At 38.8% G+C, this 23603-nt stretch overlaps 1 protein-coding gene across 6 annotated transcripts in view; it reads right to left on the reverse strand.

Moving 5' to 3' along the window:
- LOC136863957 (glutamic acid-rich protein) overlaps positions 1 to 23603 on the reverse strand; it is a 466965-nt gene that overhangs the window by 116633 nt on the left and 326729 nt on the right. For all 6 annotated transcript variants that reach the window (XM_067140416.2, XM_067140414.2, XM_067140413.2 and 3 more), the window contains one exon: positions 246 to 471. In XM_067140416.2, the coding sequence (XP_066996517.1) occupies positions 246 to 471 (226 nt within the window). The remainder of the gene's footprint in view (positions 1 to 245; positions 472 to 23603) is intronic.

The following is a 23603-nucleotide window of genomic DNA, read 5'->3' on the forward strand; positions in this document are numbered from 1 at the left end:
GATGAAATGATGAAGACGACACATACACCCAGCCTCCATACTAGCAAAGTTAACTAAGGATGGTTAAAATTCCCAGCCCTGCCGGGAATCGAGCCTGGGACCCCTGTGACCAAAGACCAGCATGCTAGCCATTTAGCCATGGAGCTGGACAATTGAAGAATAAAAATGTATTATGCTTAGTGTATTTGTAGTGAAGAAGTAAATTGAAGATGAAAGTATTATAAAATCCAAGGACCTGTACTTACCCTCCTCAAATACACCGAGATCATCTTCTTTTGACTTTCTGTGCTGATCTTGCTTGGTTGCAGCATCATTTTCATCATCGTCATCAGGAAAAACTTCACCACGCTCAAACTTTTCTTTAAGACTTTTGGCTTTTTCTGATTTAATATCAATATCTTTTTTTTGTGTAGAACGTTCGCTATCCTGTACAGCTTGCTCGTACATTTCTTTCATCTTCCCTTGCTTCCCCTACAATAGAATTAAGAGAAATATTAATGGTAATTAATACATGTTACTCTGAAGAGACCAGAAACACCAGATAAAACAAAAACAAAAATAATAATAATTTGCAAGTCTGTCCTACTCCCAGTTTGTCAAGCAATAAATTAATTTAACATTTTTCTGGTAGTTATGCAATTAGTTTATCAGAATGCTATCCCACATGCTCCGGATCCCCAGACAGGCATATCTTCAGTGTACCAAATTGATACGTATAATATACGTATAGGATATATTATATCCTATTGAATACCACTCACTAGTCTGTGCAAGTGAAGTGAAAACATCTGTACATATTATGACTGCTCAACAGTTAACTAATTTATGTTAAGGCCAAAATAAATACAAATTGTGGTTATTCATGTTCATGTTATTCAGTATACAATAATGTTAAGCCACATACAGTGATTACTTCTGTAGATTCTCAATGACTGGCTAAAATGCAAGAGATCAGAAAAGAAGGTATAGATAAATAACCTTATAAAAAGAGCTTAAAACTGTAACATTTATATAAACATAATGAAGAATCTAAACAAATTAAACACTCGCAGAGAAGAGAAGTGAAGAGAAGAAAAGAAAAGAACTCTATGAAGGATCTTTGGTCCTCCTCTTTATTTCCTCTTATCACCATTTTTTTTTCCTCCATATATCAGGTGCGATGTTGCTTCTGCTTCCACGGTGTTCTTGGTGTTCTTATCGGTCTATTTCTGAGCTGCTTCTTTCCTGTTTTCTTTCTTTTATGCTTCTTTGAAAACAGCTTTCATTGGTGTGCTTATGAGAATGTCCTAATGTTTTTTCTTCGAGCATCCTTTATCCTGACGAGTACATTCTTAATGAGCTGGCACAGGAGATACCAGTATATTGTTCAGTGACTAGGTGGGATCTCAATTGTAGATCTCGAACTGGAAATGCAGTACAACCTCAGTAATCCGGCCCTCTCAGAACCAGAAGGGCATCGGATTACCTGAAAAGCTAGATTATTGGGATATGATGTACCCGTAACGGCGGTACAAAACTAAGTCCCCGTAATGGAAATTTAAAAACTTACACGTTACGCTCTAGACCAGCAGCGAAAGACTGACAAAACAGCGAGCAACAGCTGTGTGCGTGTGACGTAGAGCGAGTGACGTCACAGCCTGCCTCACCGCAATACAGAGAGCCTAGACTAGTGTGGAATGTTCCTTGAGTTTCTATGGATAATAACTTTCCCCACAATAATAATCAGATAAAATTAATCACATCATCGTGTAGCCCAATCCTTTATCTACGTTCCTGCAAAGTTTCACGTAAATCCGACATGAGACGACGAAGTTATGGAATGAGATGTGAAGGCACGGATCGGATATAAATACAGTACTGCTTCGCTTAGCAGATCAGCGTATGACCAGTGTGTGTATGTGCACACATGGTAGTGGAGTTCGTGCAGTCAGTTCGCAAGGACCGCGATATAGCGTGAAGCGGCCGTCATACTTCGAGTCTGTGGACTTTAACTCAATCGCGACGAGTATGAACTTGTACGAGTTTCTTTAAACTGTGAGTGATAAACTTCTGCTCCAACGGGGCGTGATATAAATTGTGCTTCATCTGAACATCATCAAGTGACTGTTTATTCTACACGAGTGTCTAAGACTAGTGAATATTTTTCAAGTGCTCGTAATTTAAAGTTTAATGTTGTGGACAGGATTTGGAACAGTTTGCTCCTTACAAAGTACTGAATACTTCAAGTTAACGAGACTGTGCTTTAATTCAGAATTACTCAAATTGCAAGCATGACTAAGTCACTAATTTACCATTTCATGAACTGTATAAATATTTGTAGGTAATGAACTGTAGGCTGTGTATGTGAACTGTGTATTTCAATTCTACTAAGAACTGTACATTTCAATTCTACGAACATTCAGCTGTGCGTTTCGATTCTATGAACAGTCGAACCGAGGACTGTTAATACATGATTTATTTTGTTTTATTTTTATTTCATGTCATTACCAATGCGTGAACAAGTCTGAATTCACGAGTGAAACATCCTTATTTTTTCCAATGCAATTGATTACATTGAATGGTGCTTCAAACTAAGAACTAAGTCGTGTGGCATAACTTCACATTATTCCAGGTGCCACAAACTTTAAATGACTATTTTGAAATTCGACGACAAGTTTCGAGTGGATTTTCATTTTATGAGTGTAAAACTTATATGCTCATTCGAAAGCAGTTTTTGCATTAACTCGCCCCAAGGCTTAACGGTGTTCATTCACGTTCATCATTTACGTGGTCTATCTCAACGCCCTTCATCAGCACCGTATGGATCTTCTAGACGTCGAATGGATCTTCCAGAACTTCCATTGAGGGAGGAATGGTGGTCCACTGGTATGGAAAGGGGAGGAGCTGTCGGAATCCAAGGACATCGCCAACTCTAGGGCGAGGAACACTTTCTACTGTATCTTCTGTACAGAGGTGACATGATTTTGAACTATTAATAAACTCAGAAAAAAAAATATTTGAAAGATTTTCTCTACAAAAAACCCTCTCCCTCTGTATGCACTTCAACAGATTGGTACACGCACTGTGTTTCTCGTGCTCACCGAAGTACCACATTTACTGTTACAATATAGGCCATAAAATAGAGCCTCCGTGGCTCAGGTGGCAGCGGGCCAGCCTCTCACTGCTGGGTTCCGTGGTTTAAACCCCGGTCACTCCATGCGAGATTTGTGCTGGACAAAGCAGAGGTGAGACAGGTTTTTCTCTGGGTACTCCAGTTTTCTCTGTTATCTTTCGTTCCAACAACACACTCCAATATCATTTCATTTCATTTATCATTCCTTAATCATTGCCCCAGAGGAGTGCGACATGCTTAAGCAATGAGCACAAATCCCATCCCCACAGCTAGAATGGGTCTTCATTCATTCCATTCCTGACCCAGTCAAATGACTGCAAACAGGCTGTGGATTTTCATAGGCTACAAGCTCTGATATTATAGAGGGAAAAAAAAAAAAATACTGTGCACATTGAAGTTAAGTTGTTTCTTTTTCAAATAGTTATTACCAATAGTTTTCTTTTCTTTTTCAGGTGGTATATAAATTTATTACTCAAAATTAGTTTTGGCAGACTGAAGAACCTAACAGTCATTATTTATTAGTCATATTTTTTTCAACTTTATCTATGATATGTCACTAGCATGAAAGTCATTCACTCGTAATTAGTTTGTAGAACAACTTTCTTTTTTCTTCAATTATATCCCTGGTAATTGGCATGTTCTGTTTATGTTCCTGAGGAAACCATGATTCCTAACGAAACCATGATTCCTAAGGAAACCATGCATGGAGTTTTTCATCAACTTTTTGGTTATTTCTGTCTTCACAATCTGTCTCTCATGTGTTCCACATACAGCAGTTGATACAGAAGTCTCAATTTTTGCCGTGTCCCTTTTAACATCTTAAGAGTGTTGCAAGTCCAACACTAAAATTGTTCACTGAATCATTCTGTTTATTACCTCGATACTGTAACTCTTCATTCAACAGTAACATTTTTTGCTTGGGTTTCTCAGAGTTTGGCATTGCTCAAACCATAGCTGGTAATTTGGGACACACGTGAAAATATGTAGCTAAACAAGGAACATAGGCTACAGTGTGTGTCATAACAATAACAGAAGAATAATATACTTTGGAAAGCATCGAAGGAGAGAAGTTCACAGACCGGAACTGGTGGAGAAGCCTCATTCGCCGACCCATCGCTTGAGATGGAACGACAAGGGATATGTATGTATGTATGTATGTATGTATGTATGTATACTATGTGATCAAAAATATCCGGGCACCCTCAAAAACATATGTTTTTCATCTTAGGTGCATTGTGCTGCCACCTATTGCCAGGTACTCCATAGCAGCGACCTCAGTAGTCATTAGACATCGTGAGAGAGCAGAATGGGGCGCTCCGCGGAACCCACGGACTTCGAATGTGGTCAGGTGATTGGGTGTCACTTGTGTTAGAAGTCTGTACGCGAGATCCACACTCCTAAACATCCCTAGGTCCACTGTTTCTGATGTGATAGTGAAGCGGAAATGTGAAGGAACACACACAGCACGAAAGTGTTCTGTTGACTGACAGAGATAGCCGACAGTTGAAGAGGGTCGTCAAGTGTAATAGGCAGGCATCTATCCAGACCATCACACAGGAATTCCAAACTGCATCAGGATCCATCCCAAGTACTATGACAGTTCGGCAGGAGGTGAGAAAACTTTGATTTCATGGTCAAGTGGCTGCCCAAAAGCCACACATCACGCAGGTTAATGCAAAACAATGCCTCGCTTGGTGTAAGGAGCGTAAACATTGGAAGATTGAACAGTGGAAAATCGTTGTGTGGAGAGACGAATCACGGTACACAATGTGGCAATCCGATGGCAGGGTGTGGGTATGGCGAATTCCCAGTGAACGTCATCTCCCAACGTGTGTAGTGCCAACAGTAAAATTCGGAGGCGGTGGTGTTATGGTGTGGTCGTGCTTTTCATGGAAGTGGCTTGCACTCCTTGTTGTTTTGCGTGGCACTACTATAGCACAGGCCTACATTGTTGTTTTAAGCACCTTCTTGCTTCCCACTGTTGAAGAGCACTTCGGGGATGGCGATTCCATCTTTCAACATGATCGAGCAGCTGTTCATAATGCACGGCCTGTGGCGGAGTGGTTACACGACAATAACATCCCTCTCATGGACTGGCCTGCACAGAGTCCCGACCTGAATCCTATAAAACACCTTCGGGATGTTTTGGAACGCCGACTTCGTGCCAGGCCTCACCGACCGACATCGCTACCTCTCCTCAGTGCAAAGCTCCGTGAAGAATGGACTGCCATTCCCCAAGCAAGCTTCCAGCACCTGATTAAGCGTATGCCTGTGAGAGTGGAAGCTGAGACCTGTGTAGAATCTCTATGATGTGGAAAGTGGTTGTAGAATATTTTACTTGTAAATCTTTTAAGGAAAACTTACTGTGTGATGTGGAGTATTTGTGGTAGAATATTTTATTCATATTCCATTTAGCTACCTAACCTGCATGGTGTAAACTATTTTGCAGTATGTTTTATTTTTTATCGTCATTACCCACTTATGTAACTACTAGATTGTGAATTGTTGTTATTCTATAATAACTAGTACATTTATGTATTAATGTCCTTTCACTAGTAGAGAATACTTCCCAATTCACTAGTAAGTTACAAGTACTAGTACTTTCGTGGAACTCTCGCTGAATGCACCAAAACAAATATCTTTCATTCTTTCCATTTCCTTCAAAATGAATAACTTCGTTTCTCTTGACATAATTTTAACAATTCCTGCAGAGTTTGCAATTTCATAACAATTAAGTTTGGCGGCCGAATATCGTTAGCGGCAACTGATTCCTAATGGCAGACCAAGGTATGTCAGACTATCGTGGAACGTATGTGAGGATCACGGAAGGACAGAATGGGTGATAATAATGGAGTAATTTCCTATCATCAAAGAAATAAACTGAAAAATAACATAGTAGTATTAAGAAATTCACAGGAATATTATTTCTTTGAATTTTTGCTGCATAAGTTACCTTAAAATACGATATTACGATAAATGAGGCAAGCATAACCTAATTCAACGAATGGAATATGAAGACAAACAGCTGATTCATGCTATGACGTAGTATGTTTGTTGATAGCATCTGACAGGTTTGGGAACTTGTTACATAGATATTTGAAACAGTTGCCACACGTAGGTAATGCTTTGACAAACTGCTTCATTATGCCCAGTTTGAGGTGCAGAGGTGGCAAGAGTATTGTCTCTTTCCATTAAAGGGTCACACTTGTATTTTTGTCCCCTGGAACCAATTCCAACCTTCGAGGCCACTGCTTTTGCTCCCAATGTTTGTCACGAGCACGACTGTCCCATTCACAGATGAAACAAGGAAACTTGGTATATCCGGTCTGTTGTCCTAGAAGCATACCAACACTTTCAAATTGCCACACACCATCCAATTGTGATTCTCATAATGAATGGTAGTAAGAAGCACCTTCACGTTGCCGAATGTTTCCTTCAGGTGCACAGAATGGCCGACAGGTATTGTGGCATGTACGTTACCATTGTGCAGCAGAACTGCCTTCAGGCTTCTTTTAGATGAATCAATGAACGGTCTCCAGTCACCGGGTGCGTACGGAATGTTGAGCTTCTACATCACTGCAGTACACTAACACGTCATTTTGAGAAAAATATTGTGTGAATATAAAGTCCCTTTTTCTATAAAATGTAATGGACGTTCCGGGTGCTAAGAAATGTTTTTCACGCAGTCTTGACCCTTTATCCTTTGACAGTCCCAGATCATGGACTAAATCATTTAGATCTGGCTGAGTGAACAGAAGAGGGGCCTCATCTGTGGCTACTTCAAAGTCAGTATCATCCATCTCCTGCACGGCATCCATGTCATCACTGTCATCCGTATCTAATGTCTCCGGAGGCTGTGGTATAGGTAAATCCGGGCCATGTGGAATGGGACGAATAGCTGAGCGAATGTTGTTCGGATACTCAATAGTCTTCTTGTTTTTCTTGTTGAAATAAGTTACCTTACAAGAGCAGAAGTAGCAGTCGTCGGTATGATCCTGTTGCCCTCGCCAGACCATAGGGATGCCAAATTGTAATAACTTCTTCTTTCCTGCCACCCACCGTCGTAAATCTTCTACACACACAATGCACACGACCTTTGGAGCCCATGGTTTATCGATGTCGCCGAGTTTCACTCCGAAATAGGCATGGTAGACCTTTTTCACGAAAGCAGTAATGTTTCTTCGGTCCTTTTTCACCACAAGTTCACCACATATATAACAAAAACTGTTAGGAGAGTTTACACAACCTCGGGTAGACATTCTGCACTAACACGTACTTCCTTCCACAAACACAACACAGTGATGGAAAGGCAGCATCATTTGCAATGTGACAGTTCGTTACGTGTCACTAGGAGCGCAAGTGTTGAACAGTTGAAAGCGATGTACCGCTTTTGAGCTTCATATGCTGTTTTCATGTCTATTATAATAAACACTAAAACTCCATATACAGCTCAGAATATTATTATAATACCATTAAATTGCATTGACATTAATTACAAATTTATGCTATTTGTGCAAAAACTGTAGGTGATACGATGTTTTCAGTATCATTTTCGAATTCAGGAGGTCGAAACACCTAACGAATGCCTACATTTTCGAAAAAAGTTTTTTTGACCTTAAAATCTGTTGCATAGTGTTATAATTATGAGCCAAGTTTTTTCACCAACTGTCCACATCGCCAGTGTTTGCAGATTCTGCATCTCTGCACAACTGCCTACCTGCTACGGGATATTGTGGCGTTCCTTAAAACGCTGAATACAAAATGAATTACGATTTCACTCAAACTTAGCAACTATGAAACATACTGTAGACACACCAAAGCGAGTGAAAGTGCGGAAAGCTACCCCTGCACATTCCGGAAGACGCGTTCTATTGTGACGCCAAGAAAATTCTAATTTAAATTACTCTGTAAAATACCATTCTTTAAAATGTAAAGACAGTTTTGAATTTAAAGTCTGAATTGTTTCCCGTTTAAATATGACATATGGGGGCAGTTTTCTTCCATCTGCAGTTACACAAAGCGTAACTGTTCATCCAACATCGAAAACTACGTGATCCAGGAGTGTGTTGTCAACCTTGACGCAAATAAAACCCACACCCCAATTTCGTGCCTTAAATATTTTTTTTAATATATGAGGGGATTACTCTTGTAAATAAGGTATTTGAGAATAACAGGTCTATTGCACTACTGCCGTTTTGACAAACACGTTGGATTTGTTTTATGTTAGATTGAAACCATTTTCTTGCAAGTAAGAGGAGAAAATCACTCTTCCTGTTTGATTTGTCTATTCTGCAATTCAAGCCTACGTCTACTATATGTTCCGCTGAGACATCTGGTTGAAAGTAAGCACCTACGATTGTCATATCTTTAAGTTTAATGAACAGTATATTTTCAGTGTTATAAATACAGCAGTATTCATGGGGGCTTGGTCTGACTTACACATGCACGTGATAACCCCATGAGGTCTTCCATGTTGTTTTTGCTGAGCTAGGCTATGAATGCCATAGTATCCCTATATATTGAACTTTTCTGCAAGAAATGTTTCTGTTAATATTATGATATCTTGTATCAGTGTTTTGAATGGCATTACTGTATGAAGTTTTCACTTTTTAGTCCTTCAACATTCGACAGCAATAATGAAGTCATTCTCGTCTTATTGTTGCATTTCACTCCTGTTGAGGGTCCATTGTCTGTTGTCCAGGATGGTTCCAGCTCACCTTGGGCCTTCAAAAATATATTGCCTGATTGAAACATCTCTTGGCTAGTAATCAGGCTGATTTACCAGTTGAAGATTGTAAAATGGTATTCCAATTCTGAAGGCTTTATTATAGCCTCTGGTTTCAAGTTGATGACATTCAATCATACTCTGTATTCCATTCTTCTCGAGATAGTTCACTACATCGTCTTTATGCACCGATGGGTGTATTTTTCTCCACATATAACCAGCCACGTTTTTCTGCGGCCATAAGATAGCTAGTCTGATTTTAGAGTTCCTCTGATTTCTAGTCTGCGCTGTCTTCTAGCTTTCATCACTTCAGTCCGTGGAACCTGGATTTCTGAGTGGTGGTGTTCAATAACCTGCATTTGACTATCCTGGGTTTGGCCATCTCCACCAATGTTTTCTTCCACTGTAATATCACGGTTCTTAGCTCCAACTTGTTCCACTGCAGTGATCTACGTTTCTTACTCCCCAAGACATTCTGTCTCATGCTGTTGCTGGTCCATCAATTGGTTGTCCACGTTTCGGTCAGTGTTTAGCTGTTGGTGGTGTAGGAGCCTTCGGTTTTGCAATAGCTGGAGTTTGTAGTTGTTTTTCCAGTTCCATTTTGTAATCTTATTGTTTCTGGTCTTATGTTATCTTCTAACTTAATTTCTAATACATCAAGCATTTCCTAAATCGTATTTGTTAACCCGGCATTACTCGCTAGGCTTTTACGTGCGCCGTTACTCGCTGGTGAGCGCAGCGCTCACCTTTATGTTTAAAGGCTACAATATGTCCATATAAAGATGGAGGTATTTTAATATGTCCATTTGAGATAGTTATTTATTTAGGAACACTGCCGAGTGGAGTGGTTATGGAGGCAAGCTCTACATTCGGGAGACGCGTGCGTTCGATCCCCACCGTTAGCTGTCCTGAGAATGGTTTTCTGTTTACGCTTCCAGGCAAATATCGGGGCAGTTTCTATTCATAGACTACAGCCAATTCCTTCCTCCTATTTAGCCAACTTCGTTCACCATCATTTATTTCATCTTTATTAGCTCTTCAACTGAGGTTGGCGTCAGGAAGGGCATCCAGCCGTGAAACAAGCTATGTACATTGATATCGCCGTTTGCTATAAACGAAAGTTCCTGTCATTCCCCAGAACTTGAAGACACTCTGAAACACAGTTATGATCACTTCCATAAACCTCATCTGTTTCATTACCATCAGTCTCGATGTTCAAGACCTTTCCTTCTTCGTTTCACACAACCACGAAAGTAACTGATCACTGGATGCCACATTAACTTGTAAATATTGTCTAACAACAGCCACAGTATAAACATTTCGCATTAAACACAAGCATAAACCAAACCCTGACTTATTACAATGAGCGAAATATAAGTAGCACAGTTCCTCGCTACTGAGTGCACCGCTCACCAAACATACACTGTCGTGCCTAATAATGAATTGCGGGTATTTGTTTTCAAAGATAATGAAAATGATTGACACATCCCCTTCATAATAATCTGGTACAAAGGTACAGGGACTTTCAAAGGTGGAGGTCTTGTAACATTCCAACAAGAAGCAATATACTACGAAGGTGAGCGCCGCGCTCACCATGCGAGTAACCGCGGGTTAAAATAAGTTTCACATCACTTATTGGTTTTTTCAAGATCCTAGTTCTATGTTCAATGCAGAGTTGTGAGAATCCTCTTTAACGCAACTAAATTCTCCTTCCGTTAGACTGTTGCATTCAAAGTGCTGCCTTTTATTACAAGCGTTACATTCAACAGCTTTTTCGTTGTCTACTACAGTTTTGTTGCATATATCACACTGATTAGTCTCTTGCTCCTTGTTATCTTTGGTTCTAGTTGTGGTAATCGCTAGCATTTTTCTGCTGACATATAACCTCTATGCTATATGGTCCAAAAGGCATGCTTACCATGTGGGATATCTGTTGCAAGTAATAACGGCCGTTGCTCTTGGTTAAAACTATCGAAGCTAGTTTATGATATGCCGCAGGAGTTTTATTTGTAGTGTAAATGGTAGTCACTCTCAGAAGAGCCCTATTATAATCCAATAAAAAGCACAACTTATGATGTTTACACTGTCAGTAATCAAAGTATTCAAATATAATGCTTTCTCAATTAAAGTAAGCCAACAGCACCTCACTGTAAACTTAAAACTAAGTTTGATGAACTATAGTAATAGTTTGTCTTCCGTCAATACCGTTAATTCAGGGAGCACTATTTATGCATTTCTGTCTGCACCGCCATATTATGTAATGTGGAATATCTGAAATGAAAAGTCACTAAGACTGGAGATACCATGGCTAAGATCACAATATCTAAAGGGATGTAAAACAACGAGCTAGTTTGCTTGGATCACATGTGAATTTAGCCCAGTTTTATAGCCTGGTGCTCTTCCCAATGACAATCCTATGTAGAGAGAAGTATTCGCTATTGCATGTGGTTGGTAGTGTGGTGTCGGGTTGTTTTTAAAGGAAAAGTATGTATTGAGACAAACGCATTGTCCCTAAGTCAGAGAAATTAACTAGTCGCAGCTCAAATCCCCGATCCAGCTGGAAATCGAACCCAGAACCCTCTGAATCAAAGGCTGCTATGCTGTCCTTTCAGCCATGAGCCAAACTTTCTAATGTTCTATATGTTTTTTAAAACGACTTTCTCAAAACAATATACATTACTTCTAAAAGCAACTTCTAAGTGAGACTACAAGAAAGGAGCAAATAAGGATGTTTGGATTAATAGCAACACTTCCCAAGTTTTATTCTCCTCCTCCTCCTCCTCCACTAAAGGCTATACCTTTCTATTAATGGTCATAGTCATCTTAGCATATAAATTATAACCAAACTCCTGATACAAAAGGAGAATCTTATAAATACTTCTTATTTGTAAAGTGATAACTGTCAATACGGAATAAGATTGACAACATGCCAACTCCTGAAATGCTTACCTGCAATACTGCAGTACCCAACCATAAATTTACAAGCAGAATCTTAGTTTAACTATATTCCCTTGATTTCCAATGTTTACTTTCCAGTTTTCAAGAAAATTTGACTATCAGAATAAAAAATTAGGAATGTGCATCTCACTTCACCACTGGCCCATTGTGACATTACACACAATCTCACATAGAATAACTGTCCAGCTGCATGGTTAAAGAGTTAGCGTGCTGGCCTTTGGTTCAAGGGGTCCTGGGTGTGATCCCCAGCTGGGATGGGGATTTAAACCTTGATTGGTTAATTCGTCTGACTCAGGGACTGGGTGTGTGTGCCGACTTCAATATCAGAATTCATCATGGATAAGGAACCATCCTCAAAGACACACAGGTTATCTATAGGCATCACTTCAAAAGACCTGCACCAGGCCTCTTTGGAGGCCATATGCCATTATATATTGAAGAAATAGTTTTAAAACTTTCTTCGTATCAATTTCTGTATCCATTTTACAATGTTCCAAGGTGTTAAAAGTCTCCATAAATTCCTCAAAATCTGTCTTTACAATCATGTCATTAGAATAACACACCAAGTTTGATAAGCAGAAAAATAGCATTTTAAGCATCTTACTATATTCAGATATTCTGAATATTGCAATCCTCCTGTCTGTTCTTGTTTTCTGCACAATTTTTTTCAATAAGTTCATTTCCACAACCCATGTCCGGCTCCAATCTCTTTTTGTCATCGACAAGATCCATCTATTGTTATAGGTACAAAGTATAATATGTACACAGTTCCATTAGCATTCACTGTCACCTTTTTATCCCACAATAGGTTTTGTACACAGTGATAGAAACATCCTGTTAATCTCAGCATCCAGTTTTGCATTCTGCATTAGTTCATTTCCGAAGTACTTGAAAGTCCCTACCAATTCTCGATCTTCCCCTTCTTTCCTTCCTTATGTAATTACGGTGTCTTACTCTTCCCCACACAGACCTTCGATCTTTGCTTTCACTATACCTAGCAGTTCTTAAAGCTCTGTCATCTTTTCCCCGAATCACAATATCATCAAATAATAACATGATAATATGTCTTCATTTGCATGCTGCTTTTGCCGCACTCCTGTCATCCATCACTATAATGAACAGAAAGCATGACAGAACACTTCCTTGACTCTGTTCATATTTAATCAAAAACCATCCTATTTGCCCGCTTCTATTTTCACACAGCTGTAGTATTCATTATCTTGATCATTTTTATTGTTCCTTGCCCAATTCCTAAGTTTTATCTCAGGGATACTGCAACAGGCCCTTTCTATATTAATAGATGTCATTGCCATGTTCTCCTATACTATTTTTCCATATTCTTTCTCATGATTAAAATGGACACTATTGTTTATCTTCCCCTTCTGAATCCAAACTGCTCTTCTTGATTTTCAATTTTCTCCCTTATCCTCTTTTCTAATATCCTTTCCATTATCATAGCTGCCTGGAACACCAAAGCGATTCCCCTTGTAGTTATGTGCTTTCATACCATCATTCTTAAAAATTGGTATACCATACTTCCTCACGTATTAAACCCCCATTTTGTACACTTTTATAGCCAGAAAAAGTAAGGGGCGGGTCCAATATGTGATAGCCTCCAATTTAGTGCAGTTAATAATAGTTTTTACGTCTCACTAATTTTTTACACTTATTGGAGATGCTGAGGTGCTGGAATTTTGTCCCAAAGGAGTTCTTTTATGTGCCACTAAAACTACAGACACGAGGCAGGCATATTTGAGCACCTTCAAATACTACCCGACTAAGCCAGAATCGAACCTGCCAAGTCGGAATCAGAAAGCCAGCACCACCTCAATTGTCTGAGTAATTCACCCCGGCCATGCAGTGAACACAGGACTTCTGGCTATAAATACCGTATTTCACGGCATAATCGTCGCACTTTTTATACCAAAATTTTCGAAAAAAATTGTAGGGTGCGACCATTATACGATGAATATTTAATACCAGTATTTGTATTACTCAAAAAATGTATTTATAACTAAATTGTATTTGATACAAATTTAAGATGCATGTAATATTCGCGTTTATACATCAAAATAATTAAAATAGTCTAAAACAAAATTCATAATTTTTCGCAACAATTCGGCGAACGTTTTTCCAACCTGAAAATAAAAATGAACGTATTAAGTTAATTTGTCATTAATTTGAGTATTAAAGTTAAAATATTACACTTGCAAAAAATTATCGCTTTGTTGTGAAATGCGGACTTACCGGTACGCAATTTATTCCAAATCTTCGGTGTCGCTATCGCAGGTTTCGCTATCTGATGCGCCGTCCTCGCCTCTGTTAATACCAGTATCAGATTCTTCGTCTCCCTGCCACACTGCGTCATCTTCGGAACCGTCTAGTGCATTCGAAATCCCAGTCCTTTTGAAGCCCTTGGAGACTAGACTCTTCTTCACCCACGAGCATAACAAGTCCAAGGGTGGACGCCTGATATTTCCGGCGGGCGTCAATTGCTGATCGCCGCTCATCATCCACTCGTTGTAAAATCGACGTAAGTGGTCTTTAAAGGGTTTATTAACACATAGGCTACGTCTAGTGGCTGCAAAGCAGATGTTAGGCCACCAGGAATGACTATCTGTCGTGTCTTATTTGTAGTGAGAATTTGCTTCACTTCGTTCACGAGGTGACCTCGGAAACTATCTAAAACAAGCAGAGCTGGTTGTTTTAGTAGTGCACCAGGTCTTCTATTCCACACAGTTTTAACGCAGTCCAGAATGAGTTCTACGTCCATCCAACCCTTTGGTTGCACTCGTACATGAATTCCACGGGGAAACTGTACATTCTTAGGCATCGTTTTCCTCTTGAAATTGATGCAAGGCGGCAACTTTCTCCCGTCAGCTGTAAAGGCTAGCATTGCCATGCATCGCAACTTCTCACTACCGCTGGTTTTCATTAATACACTCCGTGATCCTTTTAGCACAATAGTGCTGTTGCGAGGCATATCAAAAAAGATTGGAGTCTGATCGGCATTACCGATTTGAGAAAGCAAGTACGAAGTTTCCTTGCGCAAACGTATGACAAATCGGTGAAAATTTACAATCTTGTCCGTGTAATCAGCAGGCAACTTTTGGCTTAGTGTTGTTCTCCTTCGCACTGACAGATTGTGTCGTCGCATGAACCCCTTAATCCACCCACGAGTCGCCTTAAACTGAGTTACCGGTATGTTGTGTTTGCGCGCTACCTCCTGTCCCTTAATTTGTAACATTTCATATGATACACTGCAGCCATTGTTACGTATTTCACTGACGTACCTAAACACTTCTTCGTCAATTACAGGAAACTTCCCTGTTTTAGGACGTCTAAACGCGCGTCTAGAAGGGTTTGTGCTTTTTAGCTTGTTTTTTACTTTCCGCCAGTCACGCACCAACTTTTCACTCACAGAAAATTTTCTTTCTGCAGCTCTGTTCCCGTGCTGTTCAACGAAGGCAATTACGCTTAGCTTGAAGCACGCGGAATAGTTTCTATATTTACCCATAATCGCTTATAAATGCTTCACACGTTAATGTTTTGCGATATAAATGACTTTCCGTAATTGTTCACTATTAAAACAAATTATTTCTGCAAACACCCAAAACACAAATTAAAAACTTAAATTCTCACGCACACATGTCTACAGTAATCGCGTAAATCTGAAACAAATAAATGCACCTGTGATCTGTCCATTCCAGAGCAGCCAATACTGTTAGGCAGCAAGGAAGCATGCAACAATTTATCAGTTTAGCTCGTTGGTTGCGACACACTACTGCGCTTGCGCAAAGCTCGCAAACCGGAGCTCTAGCTAGCGCGGTGTAGATCTACTGTATAGTTGACCAGTTGACTGTATTCCGAGATGTCAGTAACAAACATTCATTTTTTTCAATTTCTTTTAAACATACGGTAATTAGGTTTATATTTCTTCCCAGTTATTGATGATTTTACATTACATTACTGACGAGTTTATAAAATAAAACTTTAATAGCATTGGATAATAATTATCTTGACTGCTTGGATAAAAGTTTTCATCCCATGCCCGAACACTTATGACGTAGTAGTAAGATAAGAGTCTAGCGATGACAACTGAGACATCGTAAATATTTCGGCTGAATAATTCCGTGGAAATCTGCGTTATCGTCTTGGATTTCACTTCGTGCGCAATAACACAGGAGCCAGCCCCATGGTGTAGGGGTAGCGTGCTTGCCTATTACACGGAGGCCTCGGGTTCAATTCACGGCCGGGTCAGAGAATTTTACCTGTATCTGAGGGCTGGGTCGAGGTCCATTCAACCTACCTAGCCGGTATTTCCTGGCGACGTTGCCGATAAGCGATAACTTACAGCCTTACGTATTTCAAATGGGAACTCATAATATGTAGGTGGTGAATAAATAGTACACTGTCTCGCGACCACGTTGTCAAACTGCCGATAGTCTACCGGTAAGCCATGCGTCGTACATATACCGGTATTATTTATTTATACGTTGTGCAACATGTCGCAAACGTGACTGTGTTGCCAAATTGCCCATAAACCATACACGTATTTAAATTGCGCATTCATGTGCAACTTACGTTGCAGTTCCATTTACCTTTTAACCAGATTAGTGAACAAAATTTGGACGTGCGACGATTATGTAATTAAAGGTTTAAAGTCCGATTTTTGTATTGAAAATAAAGGATGCGACGATTACGCGGTGGCGACGATTATGCCGTGAAATACGGTAACTATAAATTGTACATTTGTGTATCTACACTATTCTTGACCAAATTTATGATTATATTTAGAGTCTTACTGGCTACCTTCATTGGACGGCAGTGCATCTAAATTTTTTAAAATAAAAATAACAATAAATGGTGAATACATGACTTTTAGGCCAATGTAAACACAATCCATTGGCTTTATTTAATCTTACATCACGTCATTCATTTCATCTCATTACCTCCTCTAATAACGTCAATGTCAGAAAGGCAAGGCGTGAAAACTCGCTACCAAGATTCATCTCACTTCATACCCGACCACTTAGAGAAACTGTAAGGGTTGGACTTATAGTCCCCCCTCCTCGCTTGTCTGTCTGGTCATCAGCCCAGAGGCTGGTTGGATCATCAAATAGCACCACCAAAAGTTATGTCATTACAGTGAAACCACAAACACAAATGGAGCTGCCGAAATGAGGCATACTAGGCAAGTTGAGGTATAAGGTACATTTATGCAATGTCAATACAAAAGAACAAAAGCTGAGCAGTAGGCCTATCACACAGCACTCTAAACCTAATCACTGCTTTTGTCTGCATTATCATCGTCTGTGCTGCCAACTTCTCAGCCAGCGGCACTGCTGCCATTTCAAATGACACATCTTTACTGCCATTGAGAGCATTTAGTCTTTTTTGAAACATTTTGCAAATAGTGAGAATCAATTCACTGATCGTTTCTTGAGATGGTCTCTGTATTCCCCCAGTTGGTGTATGTTTAGCAGAAGCCACCCCTTCATAATAAAGCAGTACTGTAGAAAGTGTGTCAACCCACCAGCCGTTACAAGTGATAAGCTTTAACAGCTTCATTTCAAGCAATACTAATCCCGTATTGACTATAATCAATTAATGAATATTCAAGATAATAATATTATAATAATATTTATTAAGTTTATCTTGAATATTCATTGATTGATTATAGTCAATACAGGATTAGCATTGCTTGAAATGAAGCTGTTAAAGCTTATCACTTGTAATGTAGATGCTAGCCAAGCATACAAATACGCTCACATATATCAGAATTTAAAGATCAAGATTGGCAAAATTGATAAACGTCTAAAAATTTTAATGTGTCTTTCCAATTTTAATAATGTTTATTTCTGATATATTAATGTTAATTTATTATTAGCTGATGATGTCCCTTAGGGGACGAAACATGTACTAGATATAATAAATTATATATTGTATTGAATAGGCGGACCGCTTAGTTATAGTGTTGAAGTTTATCTTGAATTTTCATTTTTCAACCCACCAGCCGATCGCTTGGAATGGTCTAACTAAAATTTTGGGAATTGTACTGTACTTCTGAATGTAATACATAGTGACTAGAAGCATTCTTTGGATAACTGCAGCTGTTGAAAGCCAGAGCTTTATTTTTAAGCATATTTCTTGCTTGTTCTCTACATTTATCACATTAGGATTTACCTAAACAGTGGTAATTGCGATAGAGACCTAATATTTAGGTTAGGTATGCATACCTGCCAACTTTCGAAAAGAGAAATCCGGAAGATCCTTAAGCAGAAAATTTTTAACAACACGCGCATGCCCAATAGTCTTGTTACAAGCCAGACCTAACCAAGCCAAACCAATAATCTTTCCTCATAACCTAGTCTTGGAACTAGTTCCTAAGTTGGCAGCTTCGCACAAGCCGCTGTGACATCGTTCGAGACGCGCTACGTTGAATTTCTAAACTCTGAGACATCGCCTGAGCTGAGCTGAGCTGAGCTGCGGGAGCTGCGCCATGTTGGGTATCTAACCTATCGTTTGCAAAGGGTCTGCGGAATCTTTTCCTAAATACAGGTTATCGCCGTAACATCCACGTATATTTAGTTTGCAATAAGAGAACTGAACTTAAAGGTTTTCAATTATTACAAAATGTGTAAAGAAATGTGAAACGAAACGATGTAAAAGTCATGCTTTTTCCTGTCATCTCGTACGCTATATCATGGTTACAATATTTTGATACTGGTATGTATAGTACGAGCTAAATGCTTAGCACGTGTTGGCCTTTGGTTCAAGAGGTCTCGATTAAGTCGAGGTACGAACTTTCCTTTGTTAATTCCAATGGTTCAGGGGCTGTCTGTTTGCCGAATTAAACATTAGTATTCATCTTAGAGCTGCATTTTCATATGCGTGTAGATTGCCTATCACGCAACAACTCAAAAGACCTGCACCTGGCTCTGGAGGCCACGTGCCATTATTGTTGTTTTTATAATAATAATAAAAATAATACTAATAATGATAATAATAATAATAATAATAATAATAATAATAATAATAATAATAATAATAATAATAATCAATTTACATAAAGAAAAATGTCTGAATACAGTACCCGTATTTTATTATTTTGCTTTCCCCCTATTTTTTAATGTTGCCCACATTTATAGTTTTCCCGCATCCGTCGTCATTTTCCCCCTGACCCCTGAAAAACGATGCATCGAGGTTTTACTGTATATGTTATGATCACCTCTGAAATTAAATGCTTACACAAAGTTACAACTTGATGAGAACACCACTAAAAATACTAAATCGTTTAGAAATTCACACAATTCCACGAGTTTCAGAACTACCGCCAATGTTACACATGCACACAAACAAAGCCTTTCAGCTGCTACGAAGCACGACACAGTTACTAAAGTTGTTTTATATAAATTCACAGCCTGCTACTTTTCACAGATTTCTTTTCTTCAAAATCGCAGCCTGCCACTTGTTTGGGAACACCTCATTGAAGAAGTAGCAGTTGAGGTAGAATAGGTGACAAAAGCATGGTGATAATCGATAATGTGATTTTCGATACATTTACCAGTCGAATTTTTAACACTGCATCCCGTATTACCAGCTACTATCGAAAGTCAAACAAATCCGATTTGACTGAAGAAAGCGAAACCAAGCGCAGATATTCAAAATCCGTACAGTAACGTTGTTCATCCGTACAACCGTAAAACACACTCAAAATCCGTACATTTTATGGGAAAACCGGAATACTTGGCAGGTATGGGTATGCTATCTGTAAGTGCCCAGATAGTGCCAAAAGTTCCATGATGAAAAAAATAAATAACAGGAAAGATTGCCTATTTATGGGCATCTAAAAGTGTGGACATAATGTGTTTTATTATCATTATTCTAATTTTAATTTTGTACATTCACCGTCTGCATGTTTTCTGTTAACGCATAGCAGGGTTTTGATTTGCTAGGTACGGTGATGCACAGATGCCAACTTTTCAAAGATGATATCCATAGTGGCAAGGTCTGCTGTAGATAAGAACCAAAAAAACATCTGAAACAACATTTAGCCCGAAACACTAATTGTCACTCTCTGTGATAAAAAAAAACAAGACAAAAGAGTCTTGCATTGTCCTTCAGTGCATCCCTACTTATGTCACTTTTAAAGCCACAAAAAGTAAGGGGCGGGTCCAATATGTGATAGCCTCCAGTTTCATGCAGTAAATAATAATAACCGGGCAAGTTGGTCATGCGATTAGAGGCGCGCAGCTGTGACCATGCATTCGGGAGATAGCGGGTTCGAATCCCACTGTCAGCAGCCTTGAAGATGGTTTTCCATGGTTTCCCATTTTCACACCAGGCAAATGCTGGGGCTGTACCTTAATCAAGGCCACCACAGCCGCTTCCTTCCAATTCCTAGGCCTTTCCTAACCCATCGTCGTCATAAGAGCTATCTGTGTCGGTGCAACGTAAAGCCACTAGACAAAAAAAATATATATACATACACACATACATACAGTATATAATAATGTTTTTACATCTCACCAACTACTTTTTGACACTTTGGAAATGCTGAAGTGCCGGAATTTTGTCCTGCAGGAATTCTTTTACATGCCAGTGAATCCACTGACAAGAGGCTGACGTATATGAGCACCTTCAAGTACCACCAGAATTTTAGATTTCACATGGCAAGTACAGTCATCACGTCCTCCATGATTAACTGAAAAAATGCACTTGCATTTTCACAAAATACATGCTTCAATGAAGTTTTTGATGGTCCTAGGCATGAAAATTCTTCTGTATACTGCTTTCAGTACTGCTGATTCATTGCAGATCGTTTTTGTCCATGATCACATGGCTCTTCATTGTTTTTACGTTCACATGATGTTTGCTGTTATTCTATTTGTTGTTCTTCACTTTACCAAAATAAATGCTTGTATTAGATGGTATCAATTTGCAACAAAGTGAGCAATGGAAGTAATAATCAACGCCAGCAACTCGTTATTAAATTACAGATAACAGAACAGAAACAGAGTTCATATGCAGGGAATTTGCACACATCAAAGAATGCTACGATTACTGTTAAGGGTTGCAGAAAAATGTAACGTGCCATTTCTTCCACAAACTCTTTTCTATCGGCAAGTCTCCTTTTTTCTTTCTTAAATGTCCATGGGAGAAAATGAGAATTTATAATCTGCGATAATCAGTATACCTTCCAAAGTGGCGTAATCTATATATATAAAATAGCTTGTCCTGACTGACTGACTGACTGACTGACTGACTGACTGACTGACTGACTGACTCATCATCGCCGAGCCGAAACTACTGGACATAAAGAAATGAAATTTTGGGGATACATTCATATTAAGATGTAGGTGCCCGCTAAGAGAGGATTTTTGGATATTCCGTCGCTAAGGGGGTGAAAAGGGGTATGAAATTTTAAAATAAGTGCTCCTATATCTCAAAACTTTAAAAGTTTACGGATGTAAAAATTAGTGTTTAGAATCTCCTTTAAAAATAAAGAAACATGTATATTTTTGTTTTCGGAAAATCCCAATAGGAAGGGTGAAAAGGGTGAAAATGTGTTGAAAGCCTTTAATTTGGCTAATTATATTTCAGAACCAGAAGATATTACAGACCTGAAAATTGGTATTTGGGATCTACTTTAAAAATTATAAAGAAAGAAGTATTTTTCGTTTTTGGAAAATCCAAATAATGGGGGGCGGGGGTGAAAAGGGGGGTGAATTTTTAAAATGAGTATCTACATCTTAAAATTTTAAAAGTTTACAGATGCAAAAATTGGTATTTAGAATCTCCTTTAAAAATAAAGAAACATGTATTTTTTGTTTTCGGAAAATCCCAATAGGTGGGGTGAAAGAGAGGTTGATTTCCTTTAATGAGGATACTTCAATCTCAGAACCTGAAGATATTACAGACCTGAAAATTGGTATTTGGGATCTCCTTTAAAAATAAAGAAACATTTTTTGTTTGCTTTTGGAAAATCCAAAAAGTGGGGGGGGGGGGGGAGAAATGGGTTGGATTTTTAAAATGAGTGTATCTATATCTCAAAACTTTAAAAGTTTGCACATGTAAAAATTGATATTTAGAATATTTAAAAATATTTAAAAATAAAGGAACACTTTTTTTCTGTAAACCCCAATAGGAGGGGTTAAAAGGGTGAATAATGGGTTGAATGCCTTTAATGAGGATACATATATCTCAGAAACTGAAGATATTACAGAATTGAAAATTCTGTATATGGGATATCCTTTAAAAATTAAGAAACACAATTTTTTTGTTTTTGGAAAATCCAATTAATGGCGGTTGCTTTCAATGGGTGAATTTTTTGAAAGGCTACATCCCTCAAAAATGAAGATGTTACAGACGTAAAATATTATATTTGGAATCTGCTTTAAAAGTAATGAAACACCTATTCTCGGAAAATCCAATGAATTGGGGGGGGAGGGGGGAGGTGAAAGAATTTAAAATTGACTTAATTGTATGAGAATACTTACATCTAATAAAAACTAAAATTTTTAGGTCGTACAGACGTGAAAATTGGTATTTGGTTTTCCTTTAAAATCAAAGAAAAACCCGTTTGGGTGAGGGAATTATCTCGGGGAACGGGAGTGAAAAGGAATTGAATTTCATTTCATGAGGACACAAAAATCAAAAACTGAAGAAGTTAGGGTCGTGATACTTGGTATTTAGAAGATCCTTTACTATTAAAGAAACAAGTATTTTTTGCCGGAAAATTCACTTACGGAGGGGGGGGGGGGGGGTGAGTGGAAGTGAAAAGTAAGTGAATTATTTTTATGGGGATACTTATATCTCAAAACTGAAGGTAATCGACCTGAACATTGGTGTTTGGAATCTCCTTTAAACATAAAGGAACACGCCTTCTTTTAGTTTTTTTGGGGGGGGGGAGTAAATAAACTTAACGGCGGTGGGGTGTAAAAGGAGGCGAGACCAATTGATTTTACTGTTCATAATGTATTTATAAGGAGCCTCCGTTGCTCAGGCGGCAGCGCCCCGGCCTCTCACAGCTGGGTTCCGTGGTTCAAATCCCGGTCTCTCCATGTGACATTCGTGCTGGACAAAACGGAGGCGGGACAGGTTTTTCTCCGGATACTCCGGTTTTCCCTCTCATCATTCATTCCAGCAACACTGTCCAATATAATTTCATTCATTTGTCATTCATTAATCATTGCCCCAGAGGAGTGCGACAGGTTTCGGCAACCGGCACAATTCCTATTGTCGCCGCTAGATGGGGGCTTTATTCTTTCCATTGCTGACCCTGTCGAATGACTGGAAACAGGCTGTAGATTTTCGATGTACTTATTCTGATCATAACCGATCATTTTTAATCTTTCCTGGGTTCGTTTTCAAGAGCCATCTTTTCCTTTGGAGAACGTTCTTAGATTACAGTAGATTCTCCTGGCATATAAATAAAAATTTAAACACATTTGAAATAAACGATAGGAATGAGATTGGCCGTCCAATTGTTCACCTCTATAATAAGGTCAATAATGCATGGAAGTATGTCATTCGTATCGCCAGAAATCCTGCACACTTGCCTACGCGCGACAATGGTGCTGGTCACATTCTCAACAATGACAATGGCAGCACATGTAATTTACTGCCAAGTAGCGATCTTGCATCTTGCTGTGGGGTCCAGGACATATAATAATAATAATAATAATAATAATAATAATAATAATAATAATAATAATAATAATAATAATAATAATAATAATGTTCTGGACCGTCGTCAAATGTGCGGACCGCGCTGGAAATGGGTCCTGGACGGGTAATGACTAA

The sequence above is a fragment of the Anabrus simplex genome, chromosome 2, assembly GCF_040414725.1.
Source record: "Anabrus simplex isolate iqAnaSimp1 chromosome 2, ASM4041472v1, whole genome shotgun sequence".
Classification (NCBI taxonomy): Eukaryota; Metazoa; Arthropoda; class Insecta; order Orthoptera; family Tettigoniidae; genus Anabrus; species Anabrus simplex.